Source organism: Gallus gallus, chromosome 7 (genome assembly GCF_016699485.2).
Source record: "Gallus gallus isolate bGalGal1 chromosome 7, bGalGal1.mat.broiler.GRCg7b, whole genome shotgun sequence".
NCBI classification, from domain to species: Eukaryota; Metazoa; Chordata; class Aves; order Galliformes; family Phasianidae; genus Gallus; species Gallus gallus.
In genome coordinates this window covers 12149440-12166058 of record NC_052538.1, presented here as the reverse complement: position 1 = coordinate 12166058, position 16619 = coordinate 12149440, and the positions used below count along the sequence as shown (strand labels likewise).

The window sequence follows — 16619 nt, the reverse complement described above, 5'->3', positions numbered from 1 at the left end:
CTCGTTCAGTGTGGGCGGACATTTCTAAGCCACGGTTTCATAAGCACACAGCAGCAGCCCCTAAATCTTCCAGTCATTTCCCCCCGCTGCACACAAGTCATGGCTGGATCTGCACCTGTCTTCGCTCATCAGTGCTGGTCACCTTTGCTTCTGCCCTGGCTGCTTAAAACACACTGCTTCCAGAAACCGCAGCACAAGGGAAACATGCAATCTCTGCTTTCCCACGGGAGATTAGATCTAAAGCGTTAAAAACCTACAATTGAAAGCTAAAGGGAACTTGAGCTATACCATACTCTTAACCTCACTTGTGAGAAAACCGAAAGCTTTTTTATTTCCGTGGAAGGTGAGCAGATGCAGCGCTACACCAGACCTCCAGCCGACCCCTCCCGCGGCCGCCGCCCGAAGGGAGGAGCGCAGCGCCCCGCCGCCCCGCCCACAGCGCGATCCTCCAAACCGCCCTCCGCCGCGCCCCCCCGCCTACAGCGCCGCCCCGGAGCAGGAAGCCGGGATGGCGTCCCATGACCCCGGCGTGGCACGGAAGGACTTACTGAGAAGGGACGGAGGTGAGGCGGCGCCGGGGAGCGAGTCGGGCGGCGCGCGGCAGCGGCGGGAAGGCGCGCTGCGGGGCGGGGGGCAGGCGGCGGGAGGGGCCGTGGAGGCCGCCGGGGCGAACGAGCGCGCGCGGAGAGGGGCGGGGTCCGCGCGCTGCCCGGCGGACCTGCGCGCGCGCGCTCACGGGCATGGCGCCGGCAGCCCCTCCTCAGCCGCCGCCTCGCCCCGCAGCCCGACATTGCGGCGGGCAGGGCTCGGCCGTGCCTGGGGGAGCCCTCGGAGCACCGCGGCCCTGTCCGGCCTTCAGAGCTGCCCGCGGCCCCGCCCCGAGGGCTGTCGTTTTTGCTCTCTTCTGGTTGACCTGTTGCAATAGGAGAGTGGCACTCGAGTTTCTTCGGTGCTCTTGTTTTTCGTTTTTCCTAGTGGTAGAATGTCTAAACTAATGCTAACGCAGATGCGATTTACTATTTAATCGAGCAGCTTAAGATATTTACAGTCAGAGGAATCCTAACAAAGCTGGAACTGTCCATGCCAAGCCTGCAAATCTGAGAAATCCTGTGTGGATTTTCAGAGCTGATAAAGTGAGAGCGCAGCCGGGCGCGCCTGGTCTTGGCAGCCGCTACTGCGCCGTGCTTTGTGCCTGACCTCAGGTAGACAAGGGCTGTATAGCTTCAGATCAGCTTCTTACTTCGTCCTGCACAGTGATCTTCTCACAGAACGCTGAGCTGAGGCCGCTTGTTTCTCCCCTTCTGTCAGCTGCTGAAGTATCCCTGCAGGTTCTCCTCAGACATTTGCCTGTTAGTGGCAGCACGTGCGTGTACAGACCTTACGTTGTGTGCCCCTCCTCTGTGAGGAAATCTGGTCCGTTCAATCTCCTGACCAGTAGGGACTTGCTGAGGAGATGTGTAGACTGGAGTATCTCCGTTCTTTTAGTAGTCCTGCAGTTCTAAGTTACAACGCTTGTGACTCAGCTTAATGTGTGCGAGTAAAGCCCCGGTGCAGCACAGCCACTGAGATTACTCCTTGAAATAAAAGAAGTGATGAACCACGGTAGTGGTTACCCACGCGCATGCCCCAGTTGCTGCTGTCTGGCATTTCTGATTTGAAATGAGACCCTTTAAGTTATGGTGCTGTCATCCAGTTCTGAGGCAGCATATCTGTTTGTGGTGCCCCTGCTGATGCTGCGTGAGGATCCCACGTTCCTGTTTGTAAGTCCTGAGTTTTAAGACTGGGACGACGCTAGTGACAGGGATTATGGAAGTTCTTCAGGCAGTTCTCTCTTTCCGTGTCTGTAGTAAGGAAATTGTAATACTTCATTGAGTGTGTAATGGTGAGTTCATAAAATGCAGTGTCTGGTGAGTTTGCATAAATAAAAGAAAATGTTTTTTTCTGAGTAGGTTCATGAAGAAAATTCAGTTTGGTTAATATAGAGGTTTGGTTGTATTTTTTTCCTTCTATTACTGTAGAGGCATATTTCATTTCCTGAATAGCAGCATCAGTAGAATTTAATATGTAGAGAGTACGTGGAAGAAAGAAGGAACAAAGTTATTCTGGTAGGAACAGTTAACATTTAGGAGGAAACACTACTGCTGTGATGAAAACATGGATCTACTGCAGCCATCAAAAAGAGGTTTATTCATCTTATTGTCTGACCTGTTTGCGAACAGTTACAGAAAATGTTACATGCCTAAGGGCAAGGAAAACATGTTATTAGCTCTGTTTTAAAAGGCACTTCAAATGAATTTTTTGACAGATGGGATGAGAAGAGACAAGTGTCCTGCACTGCAAGTGGCCTCCTGTTTGACATTCGTTGTTTGCTAGCCTGGAATCATCTTTGGTGGCGGAAGGCTGGCGACGCTAAGGTTTGTGCTAGAAAGTTTGACTTTATTTTTTGTATTCTGTAATGTAAAAGGATTGTGTTAGAAGTTGTTTATGTTTGGGCACCCTAAATCATGTTACTGCAGTTATATTTCGGTTAAAAATTACGGGTTTCAACACTGGTTTGCTGGTCTTCTGAACAATAAGTATTTCTTTCCCAGTGTGGGAGATTATTTTATTTGGTCTAGTGTAGTTTTTATTAGAGTACATTTTCCATGTTCGCTGCAAAGATAACTTAAGAAATTAAGCAATTAAATGAATTTGATAAGGTTGTTGCCTTAATAAGGACTTGATAAGGAGTTGCTAACATAGTCTAAGTTGTATTCATAAATACAGCACTTAGTTTCATTAATTAGACCAGAAATTTTCCCATTGCTGTCAAAGGAAACATGCGTTATTAAATGTAATATTGGGGTAACCTAGTAAAGCAGGAGTTGTTTTTTGCAGTGCAGATTAATTTAAGTCAAGTCATTGTCTACAGTTGAAACTATATAGCCCAACCAAACAGCTTGGACTGAAGGATGGACTAGAAGATGGGTCTGGGTTTATTTGCTTATTTTTTTGCTTATTTTAATTCTCAATCATTTCATTTTTGATTTACAGATGTTTGACAGAATCAAACCATCTGATGAAGCTTCTGCTTCTTCAGTGCAAGGTGAGACATTTCAAGTATATGCTTTTATTGCAGGTTTTTTTTAATGTAAATAACCGTCAGTAAAGTACCTTTTGAAACACCTTGTAGTTTCAGTTGTATCATTTGATTTCCTAAATTTCAGTATGGAACTTAGATGGAAGAAGTGACTCCTAAATTATCCACAGGTTTCCGTACAAACATGATTTTCTTTCCCTATGGTAAACTCTTTAAGACATGCTGCATTTTAGCTCTCTGATTATGGATAGAACAGTCTTCTGAATGTAGATTTCTTAATCTTGATCCTAGACAAATATGAAAAATACCTGCACACTTCAACCATGAAAGGGTGAAGCTTATTTTATGAACCTCATAGAGGATCTTTGAGGATGAAATGATCTCTCTAAATGTTTATTCTAATGTTTAAACTTCCTTTAAAATACTATTTTTGACAGGTACAACGTAAGAGAACTAACTGCGGGTAAAAACTTTTTTTTTCCTTTCATAATAGGAATGGAAAGACACGGTGTTGAAGGCTCGCTACAACAGGACAGCAATAGCAGGTAAGTAAGGTGATAACCTAACTGACATCTGTTTTACTGCTTACACAAAGAATAATCTGTTTTTCAACCTTATATGTCATCTTGTGTAATGGTTGATAGTGATGCAATGTAGATAAGTGCATGATGGAGATCTTTTATCTTTACACATAATATAAACTGTGGGGGAAGGGACCATAGCACCCATAACTGATTGTATGTGTGTCAGAATTTCTTAGTTTTCAGTTCATTTGTTTTTAATTTCAGAAGGCTAAAAGTAGAATAATAAAAGAATGACTATCTTTTTCCGGACAGATAGATCTCTTTAGACTATAGCTAACTCCAACTAGGATCTGTGCTAGTTGTGCCTTCAACCTGTTATCCGTTGTTCTGCACTTAAGAAAAAGTTTTCTTAGGAATAGCTTAAACTATGTATTCCTACTTGCCATTGTAATTTGGAAATAGAAATGTTAATTTTGCAAGTTTGCTCCAGCTCTATTGTAAGGTGGGTATTCTGAGTTTCTATGTTAAGAATGTAATTACCAAACCAACATTTCTCATTTTCTTAATGAAATGTCTTGGTAATATTACCTGCTTCTTTCAGTTTACATTCAAGAAGGCAAGAACATCCTCGGCCTGGATTATCCACCATGCAAAACAGACAAGGATACTGCAACTGCTGTCACGTACACTACAGTAATCTGGAACAGGTAAGAAGGTTACTGCATAATTTGGCAGCAGATAGCAAGAAGTACCAATAGGCTTTGTCAACTTAGAGGGCATCATTTTCTGCACTGAACGACTGACTCTGAATGGAAATAAATCAATTTATGAGTTCTACTACTTCTTTGTGCATATAAAGGAGAGGAAATCCTTCTTACCTGTTACCTGTTATAAAGAAGGTGGTAGTATGGTGTGCTTACTGCAGTCTGCTTTTCTGAAGTGTCACCCTGCTATACTTTACACTCATTAGGTTTATTTCTGTAGCTTTAACCTTGAGAACTAGATATACCATTAAATATTAGAGTTAATATGTTAGATATCAAAGCTGAGCACTTTTGATCAACTACTAACTTATCTGTTCTTAATTCTGTTCTGGTCTGTTGTGTTCTAGACTTTTTTAACTAGGGAGTAGAAACCTATTTAATCTGCTGTGCTTATGAAAATTCTCCTTAGTTTGAGTAAATTATGAGGTGTTTGCTCAAATGAAGTTCAAAAATATTCTTAATTATCATGTATAAATTTATTAACAGTATTTGTTCCAGTCACGAGGGATCTGTGAGCAGCAGAGTGGTTGATTTAGGTTCACTTCAGAAGGGATTTCAACACATTTCAGTAGTATTTGTGTCTCTCTATGCATATTTAAAAATCTCCTTGAATTCCAGCCTTAAAGTAGAAAAAGCTGAAGATTTTTCTTCTAGTTGAAAGATTTTCATTGTGACAGTAATGTTTTACCTGGGAAGTGATTCTTTACTTGAGAACAGCGTGTTAACAGTAATATTAAAGTAGTTATATGTTTTGTCTTTCTTCAGCATATTTTCAGCTCCCAGCACAGACATTTTACCACTTACTGCAGGAATCGCATGGGTACCAGCAGCTTGATGGAGCGTTTCCTGCAAGATGTTTTGCAGCATCATCCCCACAGATACCATGACAACAGGTATAATAATGTTTGTTTGTTTGCTTTTTAAATATGTGCTGGTAGTCTGCCTGTATTGTGAGTTCTTTTTACTGTTCTATCACTGAACAGTACATTTTGCCCATTTGAGGTGAAATGTTTATATTGAATGGAATTTAGAAATGAGTGTATTTACATAACCATTGCCCAAGTATATTCCTTTGGTGTTGCCTCTGTGCTTTCAAAATTTGTTTCACTGCTTATGAATTTGATACAGCACCACTGATAATAATTACATGTAAAGACCTAACAAAAAGTAGTACTGTATTGGTCAGATAACATATTAGCAGAGTGTACAATTGATGTACATTTACAAATTCTTACAGTAGAAGCATTCTGGGCTTAGTATTAATCTATTTTGCAGTCTATTTCATGGTATGTATTGAAGTGGTTCATAATTATGGCTTGTTGAATGTGATAGTGGTTTGTGGATTATGTCAGGTGAGTGTTTATATGTTTATTTTTTCACTATTCTTACAGTTTACACATTGAGTTACTATTTGTGGGATTGCATTAATTGGCTGATTTGTTAATGCTCTGATTTCAAAAAGTGTTCCTTTTATTTATCACATGCATGTTTTAGCACGATAAGAAGGAGTATAAACGTCTTTCTGTAGGAAGGTCAGCTGAAAGGAAATTAGTTAAGTCTCATTCCTTATTATATTCTGCAAGGCATTAAAAATCCCAGTCTGAACTGAGTGTACTTGATAAATAACTTTTTTTTTTCAGTATTCTTTCTATATTTCTCATAGAGAAAATATTGTCTATGCTTTAAGCCGACACCCAAATGAAAAAAGGCAGATACCTTTTGAGGTATTGCTAGTACAAGGTTATTTCATTCAGAGAATAATACCTACTAATTAGGAAAACCAAGCTATCCATGTTCCTTTAAGTTGCTGGAAGAAGGAGCAGAATAAGAAAAATAATGTACAAAATCTAGATAAGGTTGGATGATCAGTATGAGAGGAATAATCCAATATACATACGGAGTTTGGAAGAAGAAAACCAAAGATGGAAAAGCATGAATAGATTTTTGTTGTGATTCTGCTCTGAAAAACAACTGATTCAAAGTATTAGGTTTTTTACTAATATCTGAAATAAGAATTGAATCACTTGGATTGATAAACAGTTTCACTCGGTTACTGAATACCTATACACATCATACAGTAGATGAGTTCACACAAAGGATCTTGAGATTATCATTTAAAAGAATTTCAAAAATATTTGTGAGACTTGATTTGTTTTTGCAGAACCAGTATCTCTAGTAGTGGTGTGGAAGCAGAAAGCATCTTATCTGAGCTTCACCTTTACCTCTTCCTGAATTTCAGAGGAAATCACTTCCTATTTATGTGATTGTTTTTGTTTTTTCATTAAACAAGTAATATTGAGCATTTAAGAAATCTTTACTCTGATTTTGGGAGTAATTTGTAGTAAAACTACCAGAAGATCCTTGCTTCAGAATTGAAGTTCTGTTCCCCCTGGAGGCATTTGCTTATAAATTATTTTTGAAAATCACACACGATCTGCTAAGTGAATGAAGAACCTGGGCACTTGCTATAGTTCATCCATAACAAAACGCATTTATATTCAATCTTCTAGCAGCATCCAGAGAGCGAGTGTTTCACACACAGATGGAATAATTGAAGTGGCCAAGTTTTTAACAACAACAACAACAACAAAAGAGAAAATTCTACTAATTTTGGCCTACTGTTTAGCTCTAATTCTGATTTATAAAATTTTGGAATTCAGTCAAAAATGCTTTACCTAAGAGCTTTAGGTGCATGCCTCAGTAGGGCACAGCAGTTCAGCTGGCTGACATAACTCTATCATCTGATGTATTTGATTACGTCACATTCATATGATAATAATCCTCTTTTTTTAATGTGTTACATGAGATTTCTTCTTGTGATTAGTCAGTCCAAATAACCCTTATCTGTATTTTTATTCATTCTATTCCTTTTTTTCTTTTTATTAGGAATTCCACTGTATTCTATGTGATTATACACCTTTGACGGAGGAAAAAAATGTTTTATTTTTGGAGTTTCTGTTTACCAAAATTTAACTCAACCTTCCCACTGTGTTCCTTTATATTCAGAGGATAATTGTAATCATTTATATGTCATATTTTACAAAAATGGCAAGTGAGTCATAGAACAGCCTGAACCAGAGGGTATCTGTTTCTGATCTTTTGTAATCATGAAGAGTGATTAGCAGTCAGTTTTTGATCTTTGATTGTTTTTCCTCCTCCCTGCATAATTATTTATTTAGGTTTCTAACAGACACTCAGAGAACTTTATCACTGCCTATTGCATGGTGCAGAGATCAGTAAGACACAGCTTTTCCTTTCCAGAAACCATGAAGATGGCAAGATCTTAGAATCTTCCTGCTATTTTATTCTACTGTGCTATTACTTCAGCTAACTTACCAGTTGCAGCTCTAAAAACTATTAGTTGCTATGAAGTTTTTGTTTTGCTACATAGAACTACTCTGTGTAGTTAAGCATCAACAGTGTGTTGGCTACATTCATTAGTTCAAACCAAGTAGTGGCAGTTGATATGTATGTACATCACTCCATTACTCAACTTGAGTGAAGAATAATTTGCATCCTGCTGAAGTAGAATACTCTGAAAATTACTTCATTATAAATAGTATACTTTGGAACTTCTTATACAGCTAGTGAGATCTTCATTGTGAGTTTTGGAGCTGTTAGTTATTTTTTGGGAGGCTGCAGAGGATGTTTCATAATGTTGTTTTAGAAAGACTGGGGAGCAAACAAATGTAGAGATTGTTAGTTATCTGTGGGGGTGGGGAGAGGACCTTGTTATTTACCTATTTGCTTAAGTTATGCTGTTTCCCTGATAATTGTGTAAGTGAACCATTCATAAGAATCTAGAACACTGAATTGATGAGTGATAGTTCAGTCAAGAAAAGTCACATCAGACTATCTTTGACAGCGTAACAGACCTTGTGAACTGAGAAAAATCATCTATCTTGATAATGTCTGTCATGTTGCATCTATCAAAAGCCCAGATTTTGGGCTGTTCCTCTATGAGGCTTAATAAAGCAAGCTAGGGAAAATGTGATTAGAGATTAAAAGGTGATGAGTATGTAGCTAGCTGGAAGGATTTATTCTTAATTGCTTCTGGCTTGGGGGAAGAGCATGAAAAAGACTGGGAGAGATCCAACAATATCTAATGTTGGATCATTTTTTAGCTCTATCTTGAGGCTTGAAATTGGTGGTTTCAAGCGTAGATTACTAGTGTGTGGGTTTTTTTTTTTTAGTTTATTTTGCTTTGCTTTGTTTTTCTGTTTTGGTGGTAATCTACTGAAGTATGGTTTTGTGTGTGGTTTGGGTTATGTTTTTTTTTTTTTTCCCCTGTGCTAAGTCTTGACAAATCTGTAGAGACCAAATGAAACTTTACTTTTAAATAAAAATGAAAATAGTTTTTGAAACAGCTAAACCTATTATTTTTTTCAACAGTAAACAGATCTTCTAATCTGAGAATTCTTCTTTTATCTGTCATTTCTCAATAAAAATCTGAGGGTAGATATGTCTCAGTCAAGATCTCCTGTCATTGTTTCTCAGTATGAAGTATCTAGTTAGAAATACTTAGTATCATCTGGCTTTATTGATAACTTTATAAACTTGGAGATAATTAATATCTGTGAGTCCTTCAAGGAATTCTGCACATGTTGACTACTAAATGCTTACAATCAAGGAAATGACTATACAGTGGAATTTATTCTCAGGACTTCCATTAGCAGATGAATGCACCACAAAATGTGCATGGCTGTCTGCCGTATATTCAAACAGCATCTGTTTGGGTCTCCCAAGGTCTGATTATAATTGTCAGGTGAAGCATCGTAATCTCTTTTCAGTTGTATTCACTACATACAAAAACAGTTTTTTTCTGCTACACACATTTAAACCTTTGGTGTTCTAGAGATGCATAACAGAAATAGACTGTATCTCTCTGTTCTGTTAATTCTGCAAGACGTAAAACGCTTTTATCTGAGGTAATCCTGAAGACGGAACTGCCAGTTCTAGAATATCTGAAAGTCTGCTGTGGCTACAGTCAGCCTGAACAATCATAACTTAGCTTCTTAGAGAAGTAAGTCAGAGATGTGGTATGTCTGTGAGAAACAAAGAACATGGAATTCCTTGGAACGCTGCACACATTACCTATCAGGCAGCTGTGTTTTGCAGGAAGCAGGCATTTATACTCCATAGTATTTTTACACTATGCCATATTATAATGCCGCCTTTCCTTACAAAAGCTTATTATTTAACAGATCATAGTTTTACTACAGAAATAACTTGTTTTCGAGCTCACAACTTCCAACAAAGGAAAACTCTATGTCTCTAGCTTTGCTCTACTTTTAGATTTATTGCAATGTAAGTTTGGCCGTTCTTAATGGATAGTTGCATGAAGAGGGTAACCAAGTAACTGGACTCAACTGTTGTCTTTAGCTTTGCAGAATGTTCCTTCTCCCACGTTCTAATGGAATGGTTTTGCTAAAATAGCAAAGCTAGTGTCTTGAGTTTGTTCATTAGGTGTAATTATTTAAAAAAATAAATAATATTTACGCTGTTCATATAGGATTTTTTTTAACCCCTCTAGGCCAACCTATGATGATATGCCACTCCCTGTCACTCCAGTGTCTGCCAGAACTGCTTCTTCAGCAGAGGTGGAGAAAAAGAAGAATAGAGGCAGACAGGTGACTTCCAGCAAAGATGAGGAGTCCATCGACAGTGTGCGCTCTTCTGCTCCATACCTATCTCACGAGCACACGAAGGAAACTTCTGTAACACAGACATTTACTCAAAAGTTAGAAACTGAAAAGGAACGTGTTACAGGAACATCCCAGATGTCTATGGGCAATTGTAGCAATGAGAAATGCAGTGTCCTCAAAGATGCTCAAGTTGCAAATCATAGCCATGAAGGCCAGTTTACGGCTGTGAGCCCAGTACCTCAACATTTTTCTGTCAATACGTTAGTTCATAGTTCTTCTGTTAATCGTAAAATAGAAAAAAATATTAAGACTTCATCATCATCAAATCGTATTCTGCATAGTGGGTGTGATAATACAGGTATGGAGGTATGCAGTAGGAATGAGTTGAAGCCTGCTCTGGCACCGGTTCACCCAAAATGCCCTTCAGTTTTGCATCAGAGTCCTGTGTGCAGCCACAGGAAATCTTTACATGTTACCTCAGGTCAATCTCTTTTAAAACGAGATGGTTTACAAACTCAGGATGAAACTTTGGTGTCTGATTTCTGTCTCAGGGATACTGTGGGGATCAGCCGCTCCCTAGGTCTTGGGACTTCCCCACCAGTAGCAAGATGCAAAAATGTGAAGATGAACAGAGGAGATGCAAGTTCAGTGGATGAAACAATTGAAAATGTTATTCTGAAATATTGCCATGGAACTGCATATGAAGAACTTCATTTCAAAGAGGAGAATAATCTCTGTTTAACTTTTTCATCGCTTCTGGATAATGCTGATTTAGAGGGCTCTGAAATGAGTTTTGACTGTGATGCACCTATTCAGTCAGGAACAGACTTACCCAAGGCAGCTGTAAAAGACATAGAGTTGCTAAAAGAGGTCCAAATAAATCTGCAAGATAAAGACTATGGAACACAACTCTCTTCTGTTTTAAAAAGTGAGTCGGTGAAGCAAATAGAAACAGTGAAAAAGAACATGGGAGTTCATTCTGAAGAAGCAGTTCTTCCAGCTCTGCCTCATGTGCCTCCTTCTTTTGTGGGAAAGACTTGGTCTCAGATAATGTACGAAGATGATATAAAAATTGAAGAACTTGTGCGTGATTTCAGGGAAGGTCGTTTTCGCTGCTACTTTGACAGTGAATCCTCAGCCAACTGTATAGGAAAGAAAATGAAGAAAAAAAAGCAGAAAGATGCAAAAAGGAACAATACTGCCGAGGGTAATAGAACAGAAACTGCATCGGTTAAAGCACTGCCAGAGTTTAATGATGCTTTAAGTGGTGGCTCTGATTTTGATAACCCGTCTTTAGCTTCAGAAAGGGTATGCAACCCACAAATTCTTAAAACACCTAGGAAAAGGACATGGCGCCTAGCTTCTAGATGTCAGGTGGTTAAAGTCAGCCATGGCACCCAAACAAGTCTATTGAACTACCCTGTAACAAAAAGAAAAATGACAAGAAGAGAATCGGATCCATCTGATCAAAAAGGAAGCATTATATGGCCAGAAAATGAGAGGACTCCAAACATGAAAACTAGACTATGTGCCCTTAAACTTCCTGAGTCCTATAGCAAGATTATGAGCCCTGTGCAGCCCAAGACAGTGGTGTATGTACTTTCGTGTCCAGAGATGAAACAGTGTAAAGGTAAACCTGTAGATATTCCCAAAATGAGGAAAAATCGTAATTCTACAGATAGCAAGGACTCTATAAGGTATAAATACAAACAGTGTTCTTTCAAGTATTATGACCCACTGACAAACAGAATTCTGAAAATGCCTCCTAAGGGTTCAGTTGGGGAAAAGGCCAAAAAGCCTTCTCACGTTCGACAGCTGTTCAGAAGTCTCAGCTTTGATGCAAACATGAGGAAAATAGCTGATGCACAGAGAGAAGGCACACCAACAAAGTCCTTCAGTCGATCAGACTTCTATAGTTCATCTTCAGCAACTTGTCTGCCAGAGTCGGGTAAAGGGAATGATACAGTCTCAAGTCAAAAAGCAGATGGATCTTCAGTTTCCACGGAAAGAACAGATTGTCTGGTATCTAGTCACTCTGAGAACTCTTTTAAACCCCTGGTCATTTCACCTTTAAATTCTCACCAGTCTGTTGTTGAAGGAGATGGTAGATTAACTCCATTTAACAGCAGAGTTACCAAAACTCCTCTGACCTCCATCAGGGGTGACCGATTAGAGAGAGAGAATCCAAAAGCAATATGGAAGAGAAAAGAAAGCACTAATAAAGAACCATTTTTTTCCAAAAAAGCTGCAGGAGCTATGTCTGTCAGATGCGCTGTTGCGAGGAGAGGAAACAGAGTGACAACAGGCAAACAAACTTCCAGAACTAAAAAGCAACAAAAAGAGGGAATGAGAAGGAAACTTTCTCCTTGTGCCCAGAAATCTTCAGCGTTCCCCATTCACAGGCACCAAACAAGGAAAACTACAGTGGGAAAACACCTTAAGAAAGAAAAACCCGATGCTAAAAAATTAAATGTGAGGAGGAAGTCAAAAAGGACTTTTCTGAACTCAACAGTCACCAGTATTCCTGAGAAGAGACAGAAAGGCACATCGGGATCTTTTCCCAAGAAGCCAGAGCGAGCTTCTTCCAAAGTCAGAAGCTGGGAAGTAAGTGGAGATCGGGGTCACCCTAGCACTGTGAACCGACCCTCAAGAAGAACTTCTGCTCTACCATTACTTAGAAACTGTATTGTTCTACCAGGTGAGAGCTAGCCACCAAAACAAGTTTGTTTTTTTTTTTAAATAGCCAGCACCTGGAAAAGGAAAGGGAACAAATGGAGGCCATAGACAAAGCAGTTGAAGTGCTTGAGCTGCAGAAAGTGCAAAGCCAGTCTAATGTGAAACAGGTACAACTTTAAACTCTTGTTCCTGGTATATGGGACGTTATATATTGCACTGTTCTACTGTGTAAAGCTGCAGAAGTTGTGCGTTTGAGTTTAAAGCACTTAGATAGAGCCCTGTTTACTAGGCTTCACCTGTGTATCAAAACACATGGGCTTGAATAGTATGTTGTTTTAATGGGATTATCAGTGCATAATAGTGCGCTATAATCAGGTAAATTAGAAGCTGTATTAATTAATTGTGCCTACTCTCATTTTTTTCCCACATAATTCTTAAAGTGCAAAAAATGATTCTGTTATACTAGAAACTAAATTAAGATATATTAATCTGGGGTGAATTCTGTGTATGTATTTTGTGTTTGTATATATGCACACCTTGTTCAACACATAATATGGTATATATTTGCCTAATGAGTGGTATTGAGATTAATATAGTATGATACAATTCAGATCAGTGCTTTTTTGAAATGAAATACAACTGTACTTGGTTTTTTATTGATCCTTTTTCCTGAAATCATGTCCAAATTAGTTATTTTGGACAAAAAGTCACTGTGGGCTGTTATCTAGCAATAATGGACCATCCTGGTAAGGAAATATGTCTCTCCTGGTTACCGTGGTGGTGGCTATACTGAATCCTCAAATTCCAAAAGAAATGTAAGTTTAGTGTTTTCTTTACTCTCTTTTGTTTTCTTTTTAAATAGCTTATTGGTAAAGTTCATAGGTTAATTTGACATTCCTTAGAGAGGGGATAGAAATGTTATAATACAGACAAGCAGCAATGAGTTTCAACATTAAATTTGAGACCCTGTGCTTCTTTTGGATTTTAATGGGGTGTACTGTTGGTTACGTTTCTGTGTACTATAGTTCAAACTTTATTTTAAATAGTCAGTACAGTATTGAAATAAAACAAACATGAAGCAGCATCCAATGTGTTAAAGTTCAAATATCTGCTTAAACCAGATATTTACGTAAGCTGAATTAAAAAATAAAAATAAAATATTCCATAATTCTTGTTAGGCAATTGATACTCTATGACTGTCTGCTGGGAAAGAAGTCTAATATTCTGCTGTTTTGGCTGTGTTTGTTTTTGAGTTTTTGGTTTGGTTTGGTTTCTTTGTTGTTTTTCTTTGGGCTTGTTTTGGTGGTTTTTATTTGCTTTCAGTTTCTATGATGACAGCTTATTTGATTCAACAGTGTTTAGGATACAGAAACCCCAGTGCTGAAATTGTTTGTACACTTTAAAATCAATATCAATTTTTCATTTGTCTTAAGTTTTAAGCAGAGAATTAAGCTTCATCACAGTCTGGGCTCTTGTTTGTACATCTGCAGTTCGATGCATTATATAAATGTATCCTATTGTAAAAGTCTTTGTAAATTCCATACTTGTACAGTATATCTTTTTTAGATAGAATAAGAATAGCTTATGAAAGACCCGGCTGACTCTGCTATTGCACACCGTACCTCCTGTGCATTCCCTCGCTCCAAATCAAAACCTATTCTTGGTTAATTTTCTGAAGTGTCAAGGGTCCCTAGTTTGTATTGAGATAAAGCTGCACTTTGAACTGCTGTATTTTTAAATAAAATCTGAAAGAAATGTAAAAGCTGTCATCATAAACTACTTATTGTTAAAAAATGCATCAAAAAACTGCCCAAAATTATATATACATGCATATTTCCCAGCATAAATAAAAGATGTGCGTGTACTTAAGCCAGCCGGAAACTAAGTTCTTTTGCAAGTCTTATATAGTCTGACTCTTTAAAATTTTTCTTTTAGTTTTGAAATAAAAGTGGGTGAGTTTACCTATGGTTGTCAGTTGACAAAGAATCTTATGACTGTATTACAAGTCACTGGAAAATAAAGGGTTATAATATGATTTTTTTATAGTCCTCTGAACTAATTGTGCCTGTATAATTTAATATTTTGTCTAATATAAAACTGATTTTTAAAGCAAAATTTTAATGGAATGGTTTTTATAGAAAGGCTAATTTTTAGAATAAAGTTTTAAAGCTTAAAAAAGATTTATAAGATTAAGTTTGTTTTAAAGCAAAGCTTTAAATTAACTATATATAAGTCCCATTCTAACATATTTTTATGATACGAGAATGTTTTCCTATCTGACTTGGTCAGTCTCATTTTTCACACTATTGTACACATGAAAAATATGGATTGTTTTGTTTGTGAATAAGGTTTTATGCACATTCTTCTTTAAGATTACTAGTGTATGTTTGTTTACACTCAAAAATACTGTTTTCCATACTCATTTATTGCAAGCTTGTGTTTGTCTAGCATGCAAATTTCCTTGAAACTTTGAGTAATAAAATACATTGAGGACTACAGAATGACTAATTTTTTTTTAGCATGACTTTTTCTTTTCCTGAATAATATACTCCTTTTCTAGGTTTGATTTCAATTTTTTTTAATGTTTTACTTAAATAAAAGTATAAGAAGGTATATATTTAACTTTTTAAAACATCTATTAGATCTAACTATGTTTATTAAAGAAAACAAATCTGGTATAAATTTGGACATACTTCTGTGGTTGACAGTGTAAAAAAGATTTGCTTCGTAGCTCATATTTTTTTCTGTGCTTCAGTTCTGACTGTTTAAAAACCTCTTCTGTGAATGCTCAGTGGCTATTAGGGAAGAAGGGAAATTGTGGTATGAGAAGCAACTGTAGAAATTGTCTTCGAAAAAGAGAATTGATGAAGATGCACTCAAAGTGTACAGGAAGGAAAAGAAGAGACATTTTTCTGAAGTCTTAGGGAATTATTTACTTAACAAGGAAGTTTTTCACTGGTATAGATTTTGCTACCATTATTGAATACCACAGTGTTCAGTAGCAGCATTGCTGAAACTTCAAAATGTGGTTGTGGAGATTTCAGCAATGGAAAATGCGTACTGAAATACTTTCTCACTGAAACTGGTTGCAGAGGTTTTTAGTTTGGTGCTTTTATTAACATTAATGGACAAAGGAGTTTATCAGTATATTTGCATATCTTCGTGTACAAAAGTAGGTAAAGGTGACTCGATGAGCAAAATCGTGCTGTTAGAATCTAATTGGTAGCAGTTAGATGCTGAACATTTTATAGTGGTTGAGGAAAAAAAAGTTTGCATGTACTTTGACCTACTATATGGTCATGCTTATTTTTTGTTTTTGAAGGAATTTGGAATCAGTTTGAAGGAATATTTGAGAATTATGATGAAATTGATTTTTTTTTTTTTTTTTTTTGATTCATTGGAGTCCTTAGTGGTTTAACATACAAAATAATTTCTTTGGCTCTGGAAGATGTAAAGATTTTCTTGAAGTGAAGCAGTGTTTTTGATGAGATGTAATCGCTCATAGCTTATATTAGTTGTCACTGATTTTTAAATCCAGGCTTTCTTGTTGGAGTTCCTTCCTTAAGGAATACTGAAAAGCAGTTCTTCCCAAGTACTAGCTTTTGTGAATAGGCTTTTTTAAATCTCTTGCATCCTCGAAAATGTCCTTTAAGGTGTTAAAGCTGGTCAGGTTTCCATATTTATTGTGTCACACTGCATTGACGTTAGCTCTGCTGCACCTGAAAATACTGGTTATATTCTACCATAGTCATTATTAACACTGAGTAAAAAAGTTGCAGAATCAGAATGTACTCTTGTTAGCTCATGCGTGGAGGTACCTGCTGGCCTGGAGATTGTGCTGTAAGAACTAACAGCAAAGCGGATAGGCTTATAGTCCTCAGGACATGTTTCATCCCTTGTGGATGTGATGCACATGCTTAACTTGCTTTTT

The 16619-nt window shown here is 37.8% G+C and overlaps 2 protein-coding genes across 5 annotated transcripts in view; one reads left to right on the top strand and one right to left on the bottom strand.

The window, feature by feature from the left end:
* GPR1 (G protein-coupled receptor 1) overlaps nucleotides 1–8397 on the bottom strand; it is a 30731-nt gene extending 22334 nt beyond the window's left edge. The window contains exon 1 of the mRNA XM_004942654.5: nucleotides 549–8397. Coding sequence (XP_004942711.1) covers nucleotides 549–742 — 194 coding nt within the window. The 5' untranslated portion in view covers nucleotides 743–8397. The remainder of the gene's footprint in view (nucleotides 1–548) is intronic.
* Nucleotides 527–15186, top strand: ZDBF2 (zinc finger DBF-type containing 2). 4 transcript variants are annotated; one of them, XM_046943780.1, is made up of 8 exons: nucleotides 527–949; nucleotides 2306–2414; nucleotides 3034–3085; nucleotides 3573–3624; nucleotides 4205–4310; nucleotides 5133–5260; nucleotides 9901–12616; nucleotides 12756–15186. In XM_046943780.1, exons 1-8 carry the CDS (start codon nucleotides 741–743, stop codon nucleotides 12807–12809), a joined length of 3426 nt encoding a protein of 1141 aa, XP_046799736.1. In that variant the 5' UTR covers nucleotides 527–740; the 3' UTR covers nucleotides 12810–15186. The 4 variants fall into 4 exon arrangements, with proteins under 4 accessions (XP_046799736.1, XP_046799734.1, XP_040559857.1 ...); XM_046943778.1 differs by having other exon boundaries at nucleotides 9901–15186; XM_040703923.2 differs by lacking the exon at nucleotides 527–949 and adding an exon at nucleotides 1193–1760 and having other exon boundaries at nucleotides 9901–15186.
* The last annotated feature ends 1433 nt before the right edge of the window (nucleotides 15187–16619 follow it).